Source organism: Martes martes (assembly GCF_963455335.1).
Source record: "Martes martes genome assembly, chromosome: 11".
Lineage (NCBI taxonomy): Eukaryota > Metazoa > Chordata > Mammalia > Carnivora > Mustelidae > Martes > Martes martes.
In genome coordinates, this window is record NC_137899.1 from 50,862,635 (window position 1) to 50,881,926 (window position 19,292).

Here is a 19,292-nt window from a genome sequence, read left to right on the forward strand (position 1 = left end):
TAGTCATTAGTATTTTGCAAATCCTTGTAGGAAAAATTTTGACCTGACGGGAGTCATCACATTTATAGGCCATGTACTTTACCTATTTCCTAAGAGTAGCAGAGACTTCATTCTCTCCTTTTATTCTTTCACTTATTTTCTTCTTTTCATTTTCCCTCACTTCGTTGTCTCTTTTAAATCTTTCACATTCATTAATTTATTTCTCCACCTATTCATTCAAACAAGGCTAGGTGCTTAATTTTCAAATCTCATTCAAAATGGTGCCACGTCATCCACCAGGGCCAAGAACCGAGAGGTGCTGTCATATTCTTCCCTGCCAGCGTGGATCTCCGTCGGGCCCCGCCCTCTTCTCCTCACCTGCTCCCCAGGAAACGACAGCGACGCGGCGGTCACACGCTCTGGCCTGGAGCTAGGTCCCCTACGGCCTCCGCCCCCTCCCCCTCGCCCCCGGGCCGCCCCGCCCCTCCCGGCTGCCGGCTGGCGGAGCGCATTTATTTGCATATTTCTACCTTTGTTCCCTGCCGGCGGCCAATCAGCGTGCGGGGCGAGGCGAGGGGGGCTGGGCGGGGCTCGGGCTCCGGCTCCAGCTGCGGCGGCCGCAGGTTCCAGAGCGGGTTCGATCCGCGGCGGGCGCGCAGCGCACTGCAGCCCCAGCCCAGGGCCCCCCAACCCCGGCCTCGGCCAGGCCCCGAAGGCAAGGACAAAGAGGCTGTCCCGGAGGCTCCGCCCGAGCCACGTTTACCTGCGGTTGCGGGAACCACAGGCTCCAAGATGGTTTGCGGGGGCTTCGCGTGTTCCAAGAACTGCCTGTGTGCGCTGAACCTGCTCTACACAGTGAGTACCCTGAGCCCGGTCCTCCCCTCCCGGGGGCTTTGCACCTGCTCGGTTCCTCCTTGGTTTTCCTGCCTGACCAGCGACTCTGACTTCATTCCGCACCCGGTTCCCGTCTTCCCACGCTCTGCGCGCCCCTGGCCTCCCCATCCGTGCCCGCCGGAGACCAGGAGCCGGCGCTTGTCGCAGTCTCTTCCTTTCCTTCATTGTGAAGCCGTCGTCTTTCTGGCTCACTGGCCACGGCGCTGCCACATTGCTCTACCCCGCCCCCTCACCCACCGCCTTGTTTTTCAGTCATTTGACCAGACCTTCCCACTTTCCCATCGCTGTTCCTTCTGATACTCCCTCCTGGCTTCCAGACCCATCTGGGGCGGGTTTGGAGGCGGGAGAGCCGCCTCAGGTTTGAGGACAGTTTTGCAAAAATAGCGTGGTCTGAAACTGACAAGGCGGCATATGGATAGTGAGCATTTTGGTTAGCTCTGCGTGGTCTCGTGATTTGAATTGAGGTCACCGAGTAGGTTTACAGGATATCCGCGGCTTCCGAAGTTTGTTTCGTGCTTACATAAAGGGTTCTCTTTTCTTTTGTTTTTTTTTTTCTTCTTCTTCTTCTTTTTTTTTTTCCCCCTTGTCAGTTTGCTCATACTGGATGTTTTTTCCATGTGGTCTCCCATCTTATTAATACCCTAACTCCATTTTAAGCGAGATCCTCCAGTAAATAAGCAAGCCTCCACCCAAGTCATTTCTTTCTTTCTTCTTTTTTTTTTTTTCTAACAAGCTTGGGCCTTTTAGTTTAAAGGCGCAGTCTATCTCTATGATTTTTGAGGCGCAGTTCTGGGCGAACAGGAGAATAGGGGAGCAGATTGACGCTTATCCATTGCCTGCTACATCCCAGGATTTCGTTCCTCGTTCTGACAGCCATCCGAGGCAAGGGGCATTGTCTACATTTTATACTTAAGATAACAGACCAAAAAGGTTGTTTTTTTTTTTTGTTTGTTTGTTTGTTTTTTTTTTCCACTAAGTTTACATAGTTGGCAAGTCAGGACTAGAACCTAGACTGTGGGATCCAGATCTTTCCACAGGCTTCTCTCCCAGGTGGAAGAAACTTCCTATTCTGTCATCATCCCTCCATCCTAGTCTTGCTCCCTTCTATAAATACACCTGGCGGTTTGCAGCACCCACCCTGAAAACAAACCCAGCTCCCCTGCATTAGCAGAGAGCTAGGCCATCTGTGCAAGCTTAGGTTACATCCTTGGAATGGAGAGGCTGCCTTGTGGTCACCAACAGAAGAGCAAGGCTGGATCATTTTACCATTACTGTTCCTTTGCTTATGAACGTGCTTGTTAAGCTTTGAAGGCGAAACAGTGGAATAAAGTCTGCTTTTCTGGCTAGTTAGTAGGAATCTAATCAGCATGGTCACTGATAGTAGGCATGGGGGAGGGGAATTGTAAAACACCTGGTGATTCATCTCCTTGTAATTGTAGAGTGTGTCAAGTTTCCGAGCAAAATCCACCTTTGTCTCACCTGAAGCATGTTGATCATATTGATTGTTTATTAAGTAAGTGCTGACCACTTCTCCGGGTATTTTCTTTTATTAGCATGGATGGCCTGCTTAGAACTTCAAATTCACCATTTTGTGCCCTGACTTTTGCTCCCACCCCATGATTTAGTCGTCTGCTCACCAGACACTTAGCCTTATAATGTGTGCCTACAGTGGAAGATCTGCTTTGCATGCTTACTTGACTGAGACGTTTATAGAAATTAAGGTGCAGTATGTATACATACACATAATACAGTTGATTTATATAGATTAATGTGCAGTATATATTAAAAGGCAAGTTATTTTTAAGTCTAGTTTTCAAGATATGTTCCTTCTAGTTGTATTCACTGTGTATTAGGAAAGCAAGGAGAAAGGTGATTCTAAAGGAACATTTTAAGACTTATATAGCTAATTCAACTTACCTTCAAAGTATATTCTATTGATTTGAATAGCAATTGCAGTAAACCTCAACTAGAAATTCGTAAGGCTGTAAAATGGTTAGCATCCTTTTAAATCCTAGACTTTTTAAATAAAAAGGATATTTCTTAAGATGAATTAATGTTTACTTCTTATATATTGTGAGCAAGCTTAAATAAGGTGAGCAGTTTAGATTGGAGGTGAATGAAAGGTAAAGAAGTTGGACCAGGTCTTAAACAGATGGCGAAAATGAGCCACTACTCTTACTGAGATTCTGTATCTTCCCTCGTCTCTCCCTCCATAATTGAAGATGAGAAGTGTGAAGTAGTTGGGGGCAGGGCTGAAGTTGAAGACTTGGGAGATACTTCTAAGGTACAAATAGGTACACCTTTCATAGGTTCCAATCTCACCAGGATAACTACCTCTAAAATTGCACAGAGTTGAAGGATTGAGTCTGAGGTCATTTCTAAAAGTGTTAGTAAAGCCAGGATTGCATATGGGAGTGGCGGGTATAAAGGCCACGACCTGCTTTTGTGTTGATGCATTTTCTTGAGGAACTTAGGACTCAGTGAGCCAGACTGTCCATATGCTCAGGTGGCCTGTAGATGAGCCTCAAATGAGAGCGAATTCATGATTGGACCAGAAAGCATGTCACTCAAATAGCTTGAAGGAACGTCCCTCAAACTTGTCATGGTCTTCTGATCACTAGCCAAAGGTGCAGTTGATTCTTGTTATTTATGGTTTGGTCATTTTATTTTATTTATTCATTTATTTTTAAAGATTTTATTTATTTGACAGAGAGAGTGAGATCACAAGTAGGCAGAGAGGCAGGTCTTAGGCTTCCTGCCCAGCGGAGAGACGGATGCGGGGCTCGATCCCAGGACCCTGAGATCATGATCTGAGCTGAAGGCAGAAGCTTAACCCACTGAGCCACCCAGGCACCCCTGGTAATTTAATTTAATTTAAAATATTTTATTTATTTGACAGAGAGAAACACAGCAAGAGAGGGAACACAAGCAGAGGGAGTGGGAGAGGGAGAAGCAGGCTTCCCACCCAACAGGGAGACCTGGGGCTTGGTCCCAGGACCCTGGAATCATAACCTGAGACGACGCTTAAGGACTGAGCCAGCCAGGCTCCCTGGGTTTGGTCATTTTAATCCATAGGATCCCTAGTACTGTATGTGTGTGTGTGTGTGTGTGTGTGTGTGTGTGTGTGTGTATGTTTGTGTAGTGAACATAAACTGTTTATAGATATGGTACAAAGAGCAGAAGCAGAATTCTTTTCCTTGCACCTTCATGGTGTTAGAAGAAAGAAGAAAACTGGCTTCAGAACTTCAGTATATTTCAAGAAACTGAATGTTTGTTTACTCAATAAATATTTATTTGTTTATGACAGGCACTGTTCTCAGTTTGGGAAGACACCAGTGAAACAAACTGGGCCTTAAAATCAATATGGCTTTGTGAAGCCTCTTTTTTTTTTTTTAATTACTCTTTTCTTTGTATGACCTCAGGAGCTTTATTCAGTCAATAAGCATTTGCCTACTGTGTATACTCTGCTGAGAACTGTGGGAAGTAATAAACACATACAAAGACAAAAACCTCCCCACTGTGTGAAAACAGGATCTAGTTAGGATTCATGGAATGGGAAAACTAAGTGTGATAGAAGGGAATGACTGACTCGAGGTACCTTAAAATTTAGGATGAGGGGACATCTTCATGGGTTAGAGAAGTTGGGGAGTGAAGAAGTTATAAAGAAATTGGAGAAAATGTAGAAATAGCATGAATCTTTTTCATACTGCTTACGACATAAATGCAAATGAAAAGTACTTTGGGAAATGGCCCATTTTATGTTTAGTAGTTTGTTTTAGAATACTTCTGATTGAAAATGCTTTGACAAAGAGTGACAAACAACTTTTTAAAATTGTACTTATGATTTGTGGGGAATTTTAAGAATATGATATAAGTGTTATTCTAAAATATGTGAACATTTAGAAGATTTATAATTTATGTCCTTGTGCTTCCTTAGCAGAGAAGAAGAGACTTTTAGGAGTTGCACTGCTGATTTTTAATATATGTATTAAATATTATACATATAATATATATTCATATATTTGAATAATTTTAATTGAGAATGTAAAGAACATAAGTACCTGATCTTAAAATGAGAAGGGTCGTTTCAGAGGTTTCTTTTTCCATATTCATTCTTCTAAATTCTTTCCAAGTTCGTTTTCTTGATTTTTTTTTTCAATTTTTTCCCCTATAACTTTGCTTGCTTTGGGAAAAATTCCCATACAACATAAAAAATTATACTGATTTATATCCATTCTCAGACCCTGATTTACAACAATTTACATTATAATATCTCTGAAACTGAATTGTCTTAAAGTAGATAAAACATACTATATATAAAGGTAAAAAAAAAAAATCTCTGCAGTCTATAGGAAGAGAAAGAATTGGGTTCAAGAAGAAAACTTAAGTTTGAATATCAACTCTACGACTTGCTTGGAATTTAACCTTGGGCAAACAGCTTACTTTATTCAAGCTTCAGTTTTTCCACTTATAAACTGGTGATGATATTTTTCATTCTTCCCTCATGAGTTTTTAGGATAAAATGGGAAAATGTGGGTGAATGCTTTGGATGTGCCACAGAAAGAAAAAATTAAGTTGTTACAGCTTCAAGAGGAAGAAGTTTATTTTAAATTTCTGAATTACAAACCTGCTTGTGATAATGAAGATTTTTAAGCTATTGGGATTCTAGCACTTAATGAGAGCTGGTGTTCACTCAAGCAGGCTCTATGGAGGCAGCAAAGTCGTAATATTAATCTTTTAGTTGTAAGAAAAAAAATGACTGCGGTGTAGTAAGTAAAATATGGAATGATTTACCTATACGTTTTTTTGAGTCTCATTCTGGTTATTAGAGTGCTGGAAAACTGTAATTTTGTTCGGTCTTAACTCCAAAATAAATGAGAAACACTAGTATTTCAGCCAAAGAAAAATCTATTCATTGCTGTTTCTTTCAAATGATTATACTGTCATTTTTCAAAATTCTGATCATCATTTTTCAAATTATTCTTGTTTAATATTTTCATGTGTGGTTAGGTTTATATTATTTCTCTCCATGTTCTCGCTCGAACTACTGAATGAATTTAAAATATTTAGGTGGTTCCTGGTTATTTTCTTGCATTTTTTATTTAAAAATGATTCCCTGTTTATAGAACCTGAGATTTTCATGTGATGTTGTTGTGCTGATATTTATAGTCTGCCTTTTTGCCAAGTATGTTTGTAAAATTTCCAGCCTTTTGATTTAAAAACGGTAACAAAAATGTGCTATTTATGCCATTTCTCTACTTAGAGTGAGGTTATTGACTTTCATAAAGTTTAACGATGTAAGAGGCATTACAAAGAAAGAAACAATTCATTCTGGGAAAATTATATTTCAGCCCATATTTGAAAAGTGAGATTTGAATATTTTGGTGGCTTGATTTGCATACAGTTTTAAGGGGTTTAAAAATGGGTCATTATCACTTCAGAGATACACACACACACACACACACACACACACACAACTGGTGACGGCAGGTTAGGTTTAGATCCTCTTTGTTTGTGTCCCATTTCATCTGAATTTATGCTTCAGATTATGTTACCGATGTAAAACAAGTGATCCAGACCCATTTGTGATAATAGGTGAAAATTCTTAGAGAATCAACCCAAATTCCTTACGTGTCCTTTGAGATCTTTCACCATCTGCCCCTCCCATCTGCAGCCCTTGACATCTTTTCACCACAGAGAATTCCCCACACAAAATGCCCTTTGTTGCCTTTCTGTTTTTGCTGATGCTCTGCCCTCAGCCTAGAATACCTTGCTCTGTCTTTGTAAAGTTACTCAAATAAAGCCTCTTATTTCCTTAGGCATTGTTTCCTCACATTTTTACTTGGGAATCTTACTACTTGAGTGCCACTCCAGATTAATTCAGTCAGATCCGGGGAGAAAGTGAAGGCATGTGATTATTTTTTTCCTACCTAATTCTAAATTACAGTGAGGGCTGAGAGTCAGTATTGTAAGATTTTGTTTTACTTTATCTTTGCCATTGACCATCCCAACTTTCCATATCATAGATAGCTTTGTGTTTGCTTTTTACCCCAGCTAGATCATTAACCTTTTTTTTTTTTTGTCATTGTTGGCAGAGATCATAGCTTTCTCTTTGCTAGATCCTTCAGTGTATAGCATTTTCTTTCAAAAGAAAAACAAAAACAACTGTAGAGTGTATAGTAAAAGCTATACACTCTAAATACTCCTCGAATTGATTTTACAGAAATGGTTGTTCCCTTTTCACCACCGGCAAAACTTACCTAATGAAAACTTCATAAAAATGATAAAAATGATTATAATATTTAATCATGAGAAATGATTAAATATTAGGGGTGCCTGGGTGGCTCAGTCAGTTGAGCATCTGACCTTTGATTTTGGTTCAGGCTGTGATCTTAGGGTCGTGAGGTCAGGCCCTATGTTGGGCTCTGTGTTCAGTGCAGAGACTGCTTGAGATTCTCTCTCCTCTCCCTCTTCTTCTCCCCCTGCCCTCATGCTCACTGTCTCTCTAAATAAATAAATAAAACCTTAAAAAATAATAATTTATTCAAAGTTAAATCTAGAAGGCAGGCAAATGTTTTATTTTTTTATTTTTTTTTAATTTTTAAAAAAATTTTAAAGATTTTGTTCATTTATTTGACAGAGATCGCAAGTAGTAGGCAGAGACGCAGACAGAGAGAGAGGAGGAAGCAGGCTCCCGGTGGAGCAGAGAGCCCGATGTGGGGCTTGATCCCAGGACCCTGGGATCACGACCTGAGCCGAAGGCAGAGGCTTTAACCCACTGAGCCACCCAGGTGCCCTGAATCTAATGTTTTTTAAAATACTCTTTTATCCTCTGTTGTTGGCCAACCTTTCATACACTTCCCAGGTTTTCCTATAATGTTTCCCAAGAAGAAATCCACTTCCTATAAAATTGTACTCTAAATCATAGTTGGCTAGGATGTTTTACATTATTAGTCTAATACATAATTTTTATTCTTGTATAAATATAAGATGATCCCAAATAATGTTTTATTTTATTCATTCCAAAAATAAAGATTAATTGAACATTAAGAGCAATAAACAAACCAAACCAAAATGTGCTGCTTTCATGGGTCTTACGTTTATAGGATGAAGTATGTGGTAAGTGAATAAGTAAATAAATTATACATCATATGAAAAGGTAAGAAAGTGCTATGGAGAGAAATGGAGCAAGAAGAATGAAGCATGGTGAGGCGTGGGTGGGTAGGGGAGGATAAATCCATATTTAATATATGGCCAGGATTAGCCTGCTTGGGAAGACAACACTGGGACAAAGATTTGAAGGCGATGAAAGACCAATATCTGGGAACAGCGTTTCAGATAGATGGGACTTTGAAAAGATCGAGGAAGAGGAGTATGCCTGGTTTATGCCAGGGACAGAGATGAGTCCACTGTGACTGGGACAGAGTGAGCAGGGCATGGAGGGGTGTGGGATGAGTCCGAGAAGGTGTGAGATGCAGGTGGTGAAGGCCTTGAGTCCACTGGAAGGATAAGAGCTTTTATACGAGTGAAATGGGTAGTCATCCGTGGCTTTGGGCCTGATTTTTCTTTTAAAAGGTTGTCTCGCCGCTGACTTGAGAATGGATTATAGACCACCGCAGTGGAAGCAATGAGATTGTACGGAAGGCTCCTGCAGTAATTTAGGCAAGAGATGTGGAGGGCTTGGACCTGTGTGATGTCAGTATAAGGGAAGTAGTCTGATTTGGGGTGTATTTTTTTTTTTAAAGATTTTATTTATTTATTTGACAGACAGAGATCACAAGTAGGCGGAGAGGCAGGCAGAGAGAGAGAGGGGAGAAAGCAGGCTCCCTGCTGAGCAGAGAGCCCGATGCGGGGCTTGATCCCCGGACCCTGGGACCATGACCTGAGCTGAAGGCAGAGGCTTTAACCCACTGAGCCACCCAGGCGCCCCTTGGGGTGTATTTTGAAAGTGGAGCCAACATAACTTTCTGGTGGATTGGAACAGGGTGTGAGAAAAAGAGAGGAGCCAGGATTACTCATGATTTATGGCCTAAGCAACTGGTCGGATGGATCTTCTATTAATAGGAATGGGGAGACTGTGGGTGGAGGAGGCTTTGGGAGGAAGATAAGGGGTTCAATATTAGATGTGATTCCAATCAGATACCCAAACAGAGATGTCACACAGGAGGGAGGAGGGAGGCTGACAACAATAGAGTTCAGGGGAGAAGAGTAGCTGGAAGTTAAAATCCTGGTGGCCACCAACAGAGAGAATGGGCTTTAGGGTTGATGCTGGATGAGATCCACAAGTTAGTGAGGATAGATGGAGAAGTGCAGTCATCTGTGGCGTGAACCAAGGGGCCTTTTAAATAAGAGCTCAGAAGACAAGTAGGAACCAGGAAAGGAGCCCGAGAAGGTAAGAGGTAGAGGTTGGTGTCCTAGAAGCCAAATGCAAGTTATTTTAAGGAGGCAAAATTGAACATCTGTCTCAAATGCTGCTAAGTAAGATGGGGGCTAAGACTCGGTTCTGGAATTGATCAACGAGATCGTTGGAAAGAGCAGTTATTCTGCTTTTCATAGGACAAACTCTGTGCCCCTCAACAGTATGGGCAGGGTCCTCATCACTTTTCCTCTCCTGACTGCCCAGCACAGCCTTGGCATACGGTTGACATTTGAATGAGATAAATGGTTGAATGAGAGAATCGGTGCAGGGCTGTTGTGCCTATAACCCCACTTCTTGTCTACCAGAACTGCCCCACGGCAGGCAGGAGTAGGGGGGAAGTTGGCACTTGGTTGGCAGCTGTGACTGCCACCTCGAACTCTTACCCTTGGAACATAAGTCAGGATCCCATACTTTTGAATCCTTTTATATAACTTCTTCTTAGCAGATATTATGTAACATGTGTATGTGTTTTGTGAATAGAAAATCTGCTTGGCACCACGGAGAACATAAGGAAGGAAAATATGTGACAAAGTCACGTGGGGCATCTTTGTGTCATTTGAAGAATGAAAACGAGACCAGGAACGGAGGTCGTGGCTTCAACACTAAACGTGTGGATATTTAGCAAGATCTAGATTATTTATAGAATTTTCAAGTTTCTATCCAGATGTTTGGCATCATAGAAACACAAGCTTGATCATCGCTGAGTTGTTCTTCAGTTTTCCACATTAGGCAGAAGTTCAGAGGGAGAGTTCAGTGATCAAGTGTAATTGCTCGTGATGAATGTTGAAGCAGGAACAGGGAAGGCTGTCTGTGGTCTTTGCTTTCCTCATGTGTCTATGGATGCTGGGCTACATTTTGGTGGTATAGTCCCTCTGAATCTTCCTCCTGTTTTAGATTTCTTATCCTCCACTATTATCGTCATAGTGCTGACAAAATATTTTTGAAGAACTTAATACAAAATCAAATCCAGTTTTGCCAATGTTCTATATTTCTCATCCTCAAAGCAATTCACTTACCCTGGTAGAATTCAGAAGTTAAAAAAAACATGTAGAAGTAATGAGAAAAAACATGTAGAAGTAATGAGAAATATTTTAACATGTAGAAGTAATGAGAAATATTTTAAGAATAGTTCAAGTTGCTCTTTGCCTCTTGTTTTGAAATGTGGATATCTGATGAAAGAATGAAAATTATTTTTATAGGTTATATAGAGAAAGAATAATCTGGGACATCATTAGGCTGAGTTTCTTTCCCCCAAATATTACAGTGGTTAGGGAAGAAGCATTTACCTGTCCTTAAAGCATAGTGAGCAATTTCATGAGCTCTTTGATTCAGCGGTGTATTTTGAGTACCTCTTCTGTACCAGGCACTTTGCCAGGAGCTAGGAATATCAGAAAAACATGTGCCTCGCTTATATGGCACTTAAAGTATAGAAGGCTCTTTGAAAGAATTTGAAGTCTGGCTGGAAGTGGGGAATAGTGGCTAATGAATTACCTCTAGCGGTCATCCAGGCTCTTCACGTCCTTGAATTTGTTAGCCTGGGATTTGGATTTTATTCCAAGATTAGAAACAACAGATCACCAGCCTGGGAAGGACCAGATCTTACTAGCTTTAGAAAAAGACCGAAGACCACTGTATTGGGAATAGAGTCCAGCCCTCGGTAATACAAACCCAGCTACTGCTGCTTAAAATAGTAAGCTTTATTATTTTCACGTAGATAAATGTCCAGAAGCAGGTAGTCTAGAGCAGGGGCATGATTGAAGAGTCTTATCAATGTCCCAGTCATCATTGTGTTCCTGCTCTACCCTTCTTGGCGTGTAACTTTCTTCCTTTTCACTAAGTTGCATTGGCAACTCTAGGCATTATTGATTTGCTCCATTCCCGAAGAAGGATGATACTGTAAAATGCTTTTTCTTGGCAAATGCTTTTTCTTGGAAAGGTGTGTCTTTTGTTAAAAGTTTTATTGAGGTATTATTTACATATCATAAGCTGCATGTATTTACAGTAGAAATTTAGTAAATTTTGGTATATACATAAGCCTCTGAACCCCATGGCAACATTCAAGATCTTGTTCCCCACCGTTTGTTTATCCTCCCTTGTAATCCCTCCCTCCTGCTGCACAACCCCTGCTCCCAGTCTGCAAGCAACTGCTGACCTGCTCTGTGGTAGAGTTGAGGCTGGAGTTAAGTTTGGTAAGTCTAGACAGGCTGTTTGCAGACAGAAGATGGTGTAGGGCATTTCTCTGGATCGTTGATTTCCCTTCTTGTTTTGTCCTTCAAGTTTCCAGGAGGTCTTTTCGGCCAAAAGGGGGGTGCTTATGTTTTTTAAAAGCCTACATTCAAGGTGAAGGATTTTGAGTTAATCTAGGTAGGGAAAGTGGTCCTAATTGTGAAGGTAGACAAAAGCTCTGAAAGTTGGAAGGTATTAAAAAATTTATGATCAACACTTGGGAGATGAAGCTTATATTAACCAGAATTCTTTATGGGTTTTAGATGAGCTTTAAATGATGTGTTTTTGAGAGAGCACAAACCCTTGAAAGCATACTTGGAATTGGGACATCCAAACAGGTGGATTGTCAAGTATGGCTGGATCAAGGGGCTCAGAAAGGGTCAGAACTCTCTTGCTCCTTTTTTCTCAGCTCAGCTTGACACTGCTTACATTCTTTTTGAAGATAGATTTTTTCCATGTGCCCAAGTGGCCACTGGCAGCATCAATTTTAATTGTTCTTATAGCTTGGTATGCCAGAGGAACCCATTTATTTTTCTTTCAATATCCTTTCATTACGGAAAGGAACAGCTGATTGACCCATTGTTTATGGACCCATTCCATGGACCAATCACTTGGATAGGAGGCTGGGTAACCAGGATTAAGAGGCCTATGTTGTGTGTTTCTGTGCTGGTGGTGTTCAGATGGGGCTGTGAAACACCACGATTAAGAGGCTTGTAGGAGATGGATGTGTGGGGTTATAAAGGCAAAATATGTCTATTACAGAGGTCATTCCTCTTCTGGGCAGTAATTTTGTTCTTCTGTTCCTCCTTCTAGAATATTCTAGCAACTTCATCATTTGAAAAGTTTAGCGTTGTGGTTTAATATTTCAACACACACTTAAGCTAGATTATAAAGATCATTATGCACAGTGTATTTTTTTCTTTGTTCTGTAATGGCATTGCATGTATCCACAAGTGTACAAGTACATGCATGCTTATTTTGAACAATTTTAGGTGCTAGAGTGATGTCAAAGATAAACACTTTCCTTCTTGCTCCCTTACTCTGGACAGTGCGCTATGCACTTTTGTGTGCATGTCAGTGTATGTGGCAATATTTCTGGGTTGGATAAAGGGAAAATAAAAAACACAAAATAAATTTGGTAGTTAACAAATGGAAAAGTCATATAAGTAGAAGACTTCACTCTTCTGTTTTTACGTGGCTATGCAACCAAGTCTCCTGGGGAGTAAGTTGAAGAGATGCTATACAAACCCACAAGGATCTGGCTACAAAGCAAGAACTGTATCTTATGCATTATAACATTGTTGTTTGTATTATATCTCTGTGTTAAAAATTACGTAAATATAATGCTACACACTATGATATGCTCCCACAGGGAGAAAAAAACCCACACCAAGCAGAAAGTTTGCCACAGTTCTGCCTCCGTGTCACTGGGCATGGAAATTCGTTACTCTTATCACCTATAAAATGGAAGGGAATAGATGACTGGCCAGGTAGCCTTGGGCTTTGGTGTTCTGTGAATTTCTGCTGTCTTGTGAGCCCTGGTTAGGATCGCCTTGTCTCTTCCAATAGCACCTTCCTCACAGTCCACCCCCTGTGAACTGTGCGTCTGCCCCCACCTCCTCCTTTCAGGGCTTGGCTGGGGAAGTAATGCCAGTTGTAGATACTTTTCTAATCCTGCTTCATGTATCTTTTCCGTTATAGCTCTTCTAATCTCTCTTTTTAGAAGCTCTTTTCATGCGATACACTTCTCTTTGTTTTAAAGAGAAAACAGGAAAGGTTGGTGCTTCCTGCTCATAAAAACATTGCTATCGACAAGTTAACAGATCCATAATCTGTTTTTATCAGTATTCTGTCTCCCACAGGAAGGAAACTATTTGTCATAGGTCTAAATTTACTTTCTATTACAATTGGTCTCATAGGAAACTGTTGTTATTATCGAACAAAGGAGTCGTGCAGTTCCTTTGTCTACCAAGTTCTAGGGACAAACTTAGGCTTTTTAATTATACAGTTAGAATTAATTTTATCAGAATCAATAATTTTTAGATCACTAGTTTGGAAGACTTCATATAGCCCCATTCTCTTCAAAATTACAAACCAACCAAAACATATAATTACCACTAGTCAGAAATAAATAGTTTCATTACTATCTTTAAAGGGCTTCTTTACAGTAAAAGTTAAAGAAACTCTGATAGGCAAATTTAATTAATTGAATTTAATTAAAGACATAATATAAACCTTTGGGTGCTATTTCTAATTTTAAAAATCAATTATGAATACTTGCGGACTCTGTGTTGCAATGTTTTAGAAACATTAGCCACACAGAATGTAACATTTATGTTGTTTTCTATTATTTTATTAAAAGATATTTTGGGGGTTTATCACAAAATTGACTAGCCCAAATAAGTTTATGTTTGGGCAGTCATACTGTTGTAGTTATAACTGCAGAATTTGTTTCGGATTGGACAGTTAACTCAATGTTCTGTTCCAGCTTACAGATGAGAATGTGTATTTGTGTGTGTGTCCACATACCTATGCCTGGGAGTTAGGCACAAGAGGGAGAAACAGGGTGGTGTCTTTTCCACACATGCGACCATGCAAGTGTGACCGGTTCAGAGCTTTGCTTTCTGTTGTAAACAAGTGAAGATACAACAAATCATTGGCTACTGCCTTCAGGTATATACTACCATCATTTGAAAGCCTTCCTTTTTCCTAACTGGGAGCCCATCATAGGAGAGAATATGGACAGTCCTTGAAGATGCACAGATGAAAATTAATATGGAATATTTGAGAGATGATTGAGAATATCTTGATTTATGTGCCTGTGTTTGGGGAACAGTGGAAACAAAGGCTGGATGAGGAAAGTTGGACCAATTGACAGAGGAAAGCAAAATAGGAGAATTTAAAATTGCTGCCATGGTAAGAAAGAAGCTGTTATATTTTCAAGGCTGGTTTTAATTAGGAAATATTTCATGTGCAGAGAAGATATAATGGTAGACTCTTGGGAACCCAACAGGCTGATTGCACAGATGCCAGTGTTTTGCCACATCTCCCTGTTTTCTAGAAGTTAAGTGTTACACAGCTAAAGGCCGTCTCCAGCTCCTTACCCATTTTTCCCCTTCTCAAAAGTTGTCACTGTTCTAAAATCAACATCTATCATTCCCATGCACGTTTATGTACTTATGACAGTTTGAGCTATTAGTCAACCACAGAGACTATCAGGTGACTTTTTGTGGGGCACCTGGGTGGCTGAGTCAGTTAAGTGTCTGACTCTTGCTTTCAGCTCAGATTTGTGAGATGGAGGCCTGTGTCAGGTTCAGTGCTAGGCGTGGAGCCTGCTTGAGATTTTCTCTCTCCCCACTTAAAACAAAAACAAAAACAAAAAAACAACAACATAAATAGGGTAACTTTTTGTGTGCTTGAAAGTTTATTAAATGGTATGCCTTATGTATTTATGTAATTTATTTGAAATTTATTGATTTAATAGAAATAGATCAAAATCTTTTGTATTCTACTGTGTGATCACATCAGGGTTTGTGAATGCCATAGTCATGGTTTCTGAGGTGGTTTTCAGTTTTTTACTGTGACAAGGCTGCAGCAAAAATCCTGATGTATGATGTCTAGTTGGGGACATGTGTACTTCTTTGGGGTATTAATCTAGAAGCAGAATTGCTGGTTAATGAGGGATATGTATTTTTAGTTTTCTTAGGTGCTTCCAGATTGTTCTATGAAGTGGCTGCAAAAATTTACACTTTGACTTCTAGATTCTCCACATCCTTGGTGTCATCAGGCTTAACTTTGCCCAATCTTGTGCATGTGAGATGATTTTCCATTGCTGTGATTTTTGTTTTCTTGTACTATAATGAGATTTAACATCTTTCAGGTATTGATTGCCTTTTGGATTCTTCTTTGGCAGATTGCCTCTTATTACCTTTGTCTGCTTTACTGTGTACTTTTTGTTCTTTTAAATTGATTTGTAGGTATTCTTTGATATATATGAGCTCAAAATATCTTCTAGTTCTGGGCTTATCCTACATTTTCTGATTTTTTTTTTAAGATTTTATTTATTTATTTGACAGACGGAGATCACAAGTGGGCAGAGAAGCAGGCAGAGAGAGAGGAGGAAGCAGGCTCCCCGCTGAGCAGAGAGCCCGATGTGGGGCTCGATCCCAGGACCCTGGGATCATGACCTGAGCCGAAGGCAGAGGCTTTAATGCACTGAGCCACCCAGGTGCCCCTGTCCGATGATTTTTATTGTGTAGAATCTTAAAATTTTAATGTGGTATATAGTGTGATAGGTAAGAACACAGAATCTGCAGCCATACAGCCTGGATTCATAACGCAGTTCTATCCCTTCCTTGCTGTGTAATCTTGGGCAAGTTACTTAACATCTTTGTGTCTGACTTTTCCCTGTCTGGAAAATGGAGGCAGTAGTACTACCTACCTCTGAGGGTTATTGTGAAGATGAAATTAGTTAGTGAATGTAAAGCATTTAGAATACTTCCTTGCACATAGTAGACACTACATTAGTATGATACTTGATTGGGGGGTGGTTTGTTTAAGAAGTTTTTCTTTAACTACAAAGTCAAAACACTTTTCTTTATTTTTTTTTCCTAAAAGTTTGGTTTTATTTAATATTTAGGATTTAAATCTATGGTGTGAAGTAGGGACTACTCCTATTCTTTTTCAGAATGTGCAGGTAATTGTCACAGTACTATTATTGAAAGCCTCCTCTCTCCCTACTGATTTGGAATTCCATCTCCCTCCAAGCCTACACTGTTGGTTTATTTAGATCTATGTCAACTACTTGGTCTTAATTATCGAACCATTACAACAAGTTGTGATATTTGTTTGAATTTTTAACTTAGTTTTTTAGTTTTTAACTTAGTTTTTTAGTTTTATTTGTATGTTTAATTTTACTGATTAAAAAAATAAATAAAACCTGTCCAAAAGATGTAGAGTCAGGCCCAGGATTTGCAGAGCTTGGTGAAAACAACAACAAAGAGAAAGTCTGGAATGGTTAGTTGAAGGCATTGACAAAGGCTGATTTGCTATTAAGAGCATTTCTTAAGCATGGTGCTGGCGGGGGTGCCTCTCAGCTGAGAAGGAGTGGAGCAGATACAGCTTTTCTTTTTAATCTTAAAAGATGTTCCTAGGCCTTTGGCGACGAGTGACATTTATTCTTCCATGGAAATTAATGGATCGTTGTATCAAGTTCCACCCTAAAAAAACTTATTGAGACTTTAATTAGAAATAGATTGAATTTGGGCACCTGGGTGGCTCAGTGGGTTAAGCCTCTGCCTTCAGCTCGGGTCATAATCTCAGGGTCCTGGGATCATGGCCCGCATCTGGCTCTCTGCTCAGCAGGGAACCTGCTTACCCCCTTTTCTCTCTCTGCCTGCCGCTCTGCCTACTTGTGATCTCTCTGTGTCAAATAAATAAATAAAATCTTAAAAAAAAAAAAAAAGAAATAGATTGAATTTGTAGGCTAAATTGGAGGCAAATCGATGGTTTATTATAAATAAGTGTCCCCCCACCATGAACATGTTATATCTCTTCATTTAATGCAGTTTTTTATGTGCTTCAATTAATTTCACAATTTTCTCTTTGAAGGTCTTATAATACCTTTCTTAGATTTACTTATATATACCTGATATTTGTGGGGCCCATTACAAATCACATCCTAAAAAAATGCATAACAAATTTTGGGGGGTGTGCATCAGGATGCTGTTGATGTTTGTGTATTGTTTCTAGTCATAGTAACTTTTCTCTATCTTACCAGTTTTATTATTTGCAGTCTCTTGTTTTATTTCTCATGTGGATACTGCTATTAATATGAATAATGAAAGCTGTGTTTCCTCTGCAGCTTCACTCTTAACTTGGTTGTCTAAGACCTCCACTATAATGCTGAGTAGAAGGGGTGATAACACCCTGGTCTTAAGCCTAAATTTTGAAGGAAATGTTTCTCAGGTTTTATCATTGAGTATGATTTTTGTTTTCAGTTTTTGATAGCTATTCTTAATCAGCTAATGACATTTTGGGGGAATTTAGCCTTATTCTTTTTCTTAAAAAATAATTTTTCTGAAGGCCTGTCATTCTTTTCTTTTTTAAGGAAGCTTTTTTTTTAAATCTTTCCTCTAATATGTTTTTCTTCTTTCTACTTTCTTTGGCTTTGCTCTCTTGGCTCTTTTTCAAGTCTCTCTTTTTAAATATTTTTTTGGTCCATATTGTTTTTATCCTTTTATCTTTTTAGTCAGTTTAAACATCATAATTTTAGTCTCATTTGGTTAGTTCTATTACCTCAACTTCTTGGGGGCTCTAATTCTTCTTTTGCTGTGTCTGTCTTCTCTCTCTAGTGTATTTCTTTTTTTTTTTTTTTTCTTATGTGTTTTGTGATTTTTGATTGACAGAAAAGTTTTTCTTTTGTCTTTGGGATTGGTGTGAGGGCTCGGATTTGCAAATGTCCCTCCTGAATCATTCTGGATTTCCTTCTGAGAGTTTTCCTTTCCTAGATCCCATCACTGCCTGTGATCAGCTTTTATCTTAATTGCTTGGCTGATTGATCAGAATCAGCTTCCTGCATGCCTGGGTAGTGACATTTAGACTCCAGACTCTAGGCTTAGAGCTTCTCTTTCTGGCAAAAAACTTTTTGAAGGGACTCAAATATCTTTGCTATCACCCTGGGTGTGGTGGTGTAGTTTTTCTATAACACCTTACACTGAAAATACAGCTTTCTAGAAATGCTCATAAGTGGCCTTAGCGCTCCATCCTAGTCCTGCCTGGTTTGAAACCCAAGTCCTTCCTCTTTAGGGACTGTTCTGATCTAGGAACTCCTTCCTACCCTTCCCATCCAGAACTCCTGCCCCACCCCCACCAGCTGTATGCTTGTATTTTTGACTTTGCAGTTCCCCTTCCTTTCTGGCCTGTAGGACTTTCCCGTTGTTTCTTGGTGCTTAGGTATATATTTAAATAAAATATTACAATCTTTTACAATATTTTAAAGTATTTGGAATAGGAAAGATTCTATGGTAGCTCAGTTGCCAATGACCTCAGAACCCTCTAAAGTAGGCTCAATAATATCCCTCTGCCCCCAAAGGTACACATCCTAATCTTTGGCTATGGATTGTTATGTGACCTTACACAGCAATAGGGACTTTGCAGTGTGATTAAGTAAAGCATTTTGAGATGGGGCAATTATTCTGGATTATCTGGGAAAGCCCTATGTAATCACAAAGGTCCTTATAAGAGGGGATGCAGGAGAGCTATCCTCAAAGAAGGAGATGTGCTTGGGGAAACAGGTTGTAGACTGAGATTCGAATATGCTATGATGCTGGCTTTGAAGATGGTGGAAGTGGTTACAGGCAATGGAATGCAAGTGTCTTCTAGAAGGTGGAAAAGGCAAGGAAAGGGATTTGCCCCCAGAGCTTCCAGAAGGAATGCAGCCTTATTGACATATGATTTAACAACCCATGTTGGACTTCTGACCTCCAAAATTGCAGCAGAATAAATCTGTTCTTTTAAGCCACGAAACTGTTTAAGCCACGATTTGTTAAAGTGTCAAGAGGAAACTGATAAACTCTCTTCAGTGTTTTTCAAGAAGGAGCACTTTGTATTAGCAATAGGGATCGACTGATGCCTATGTGAGAGACACAGCAGAGTGAATTTGGTGAAAAATACTTTTGACAGAGAGGTCTACTGCTGGGAGTAGCCCCTTTCTTCCCCTACTTAGAAAAGAAAAATGTGAGCAGAGATATTTGTGAATGTTCTAGATAGTGTT

General features: G+C 39.9%; 1 protein-coding gene across 1 annotated transcript in view; it reads left to right on the forward strand.

The window, feature by feature from the left end:
• The first annotated feature begins 385 nt into the window (after window positions 1-385).
• The window catches only part of TSPAN13 (tetraspanin 13), a 32,923-nt gene continuing 14,016 nt past the window's right edge, over window positions 386-19,292 (forward strand). The window contains exon 1 of the mRNA XM_080818834.1: window positions 386-834. Coding sequence (XP_080674960.1) covers window positions 772-834 — 63 coding nt within the window. The 5' untranslated portion in view covers window positions 386-771. The remainder of the gene's footprint in view (window positions 835-19,292) is intronic.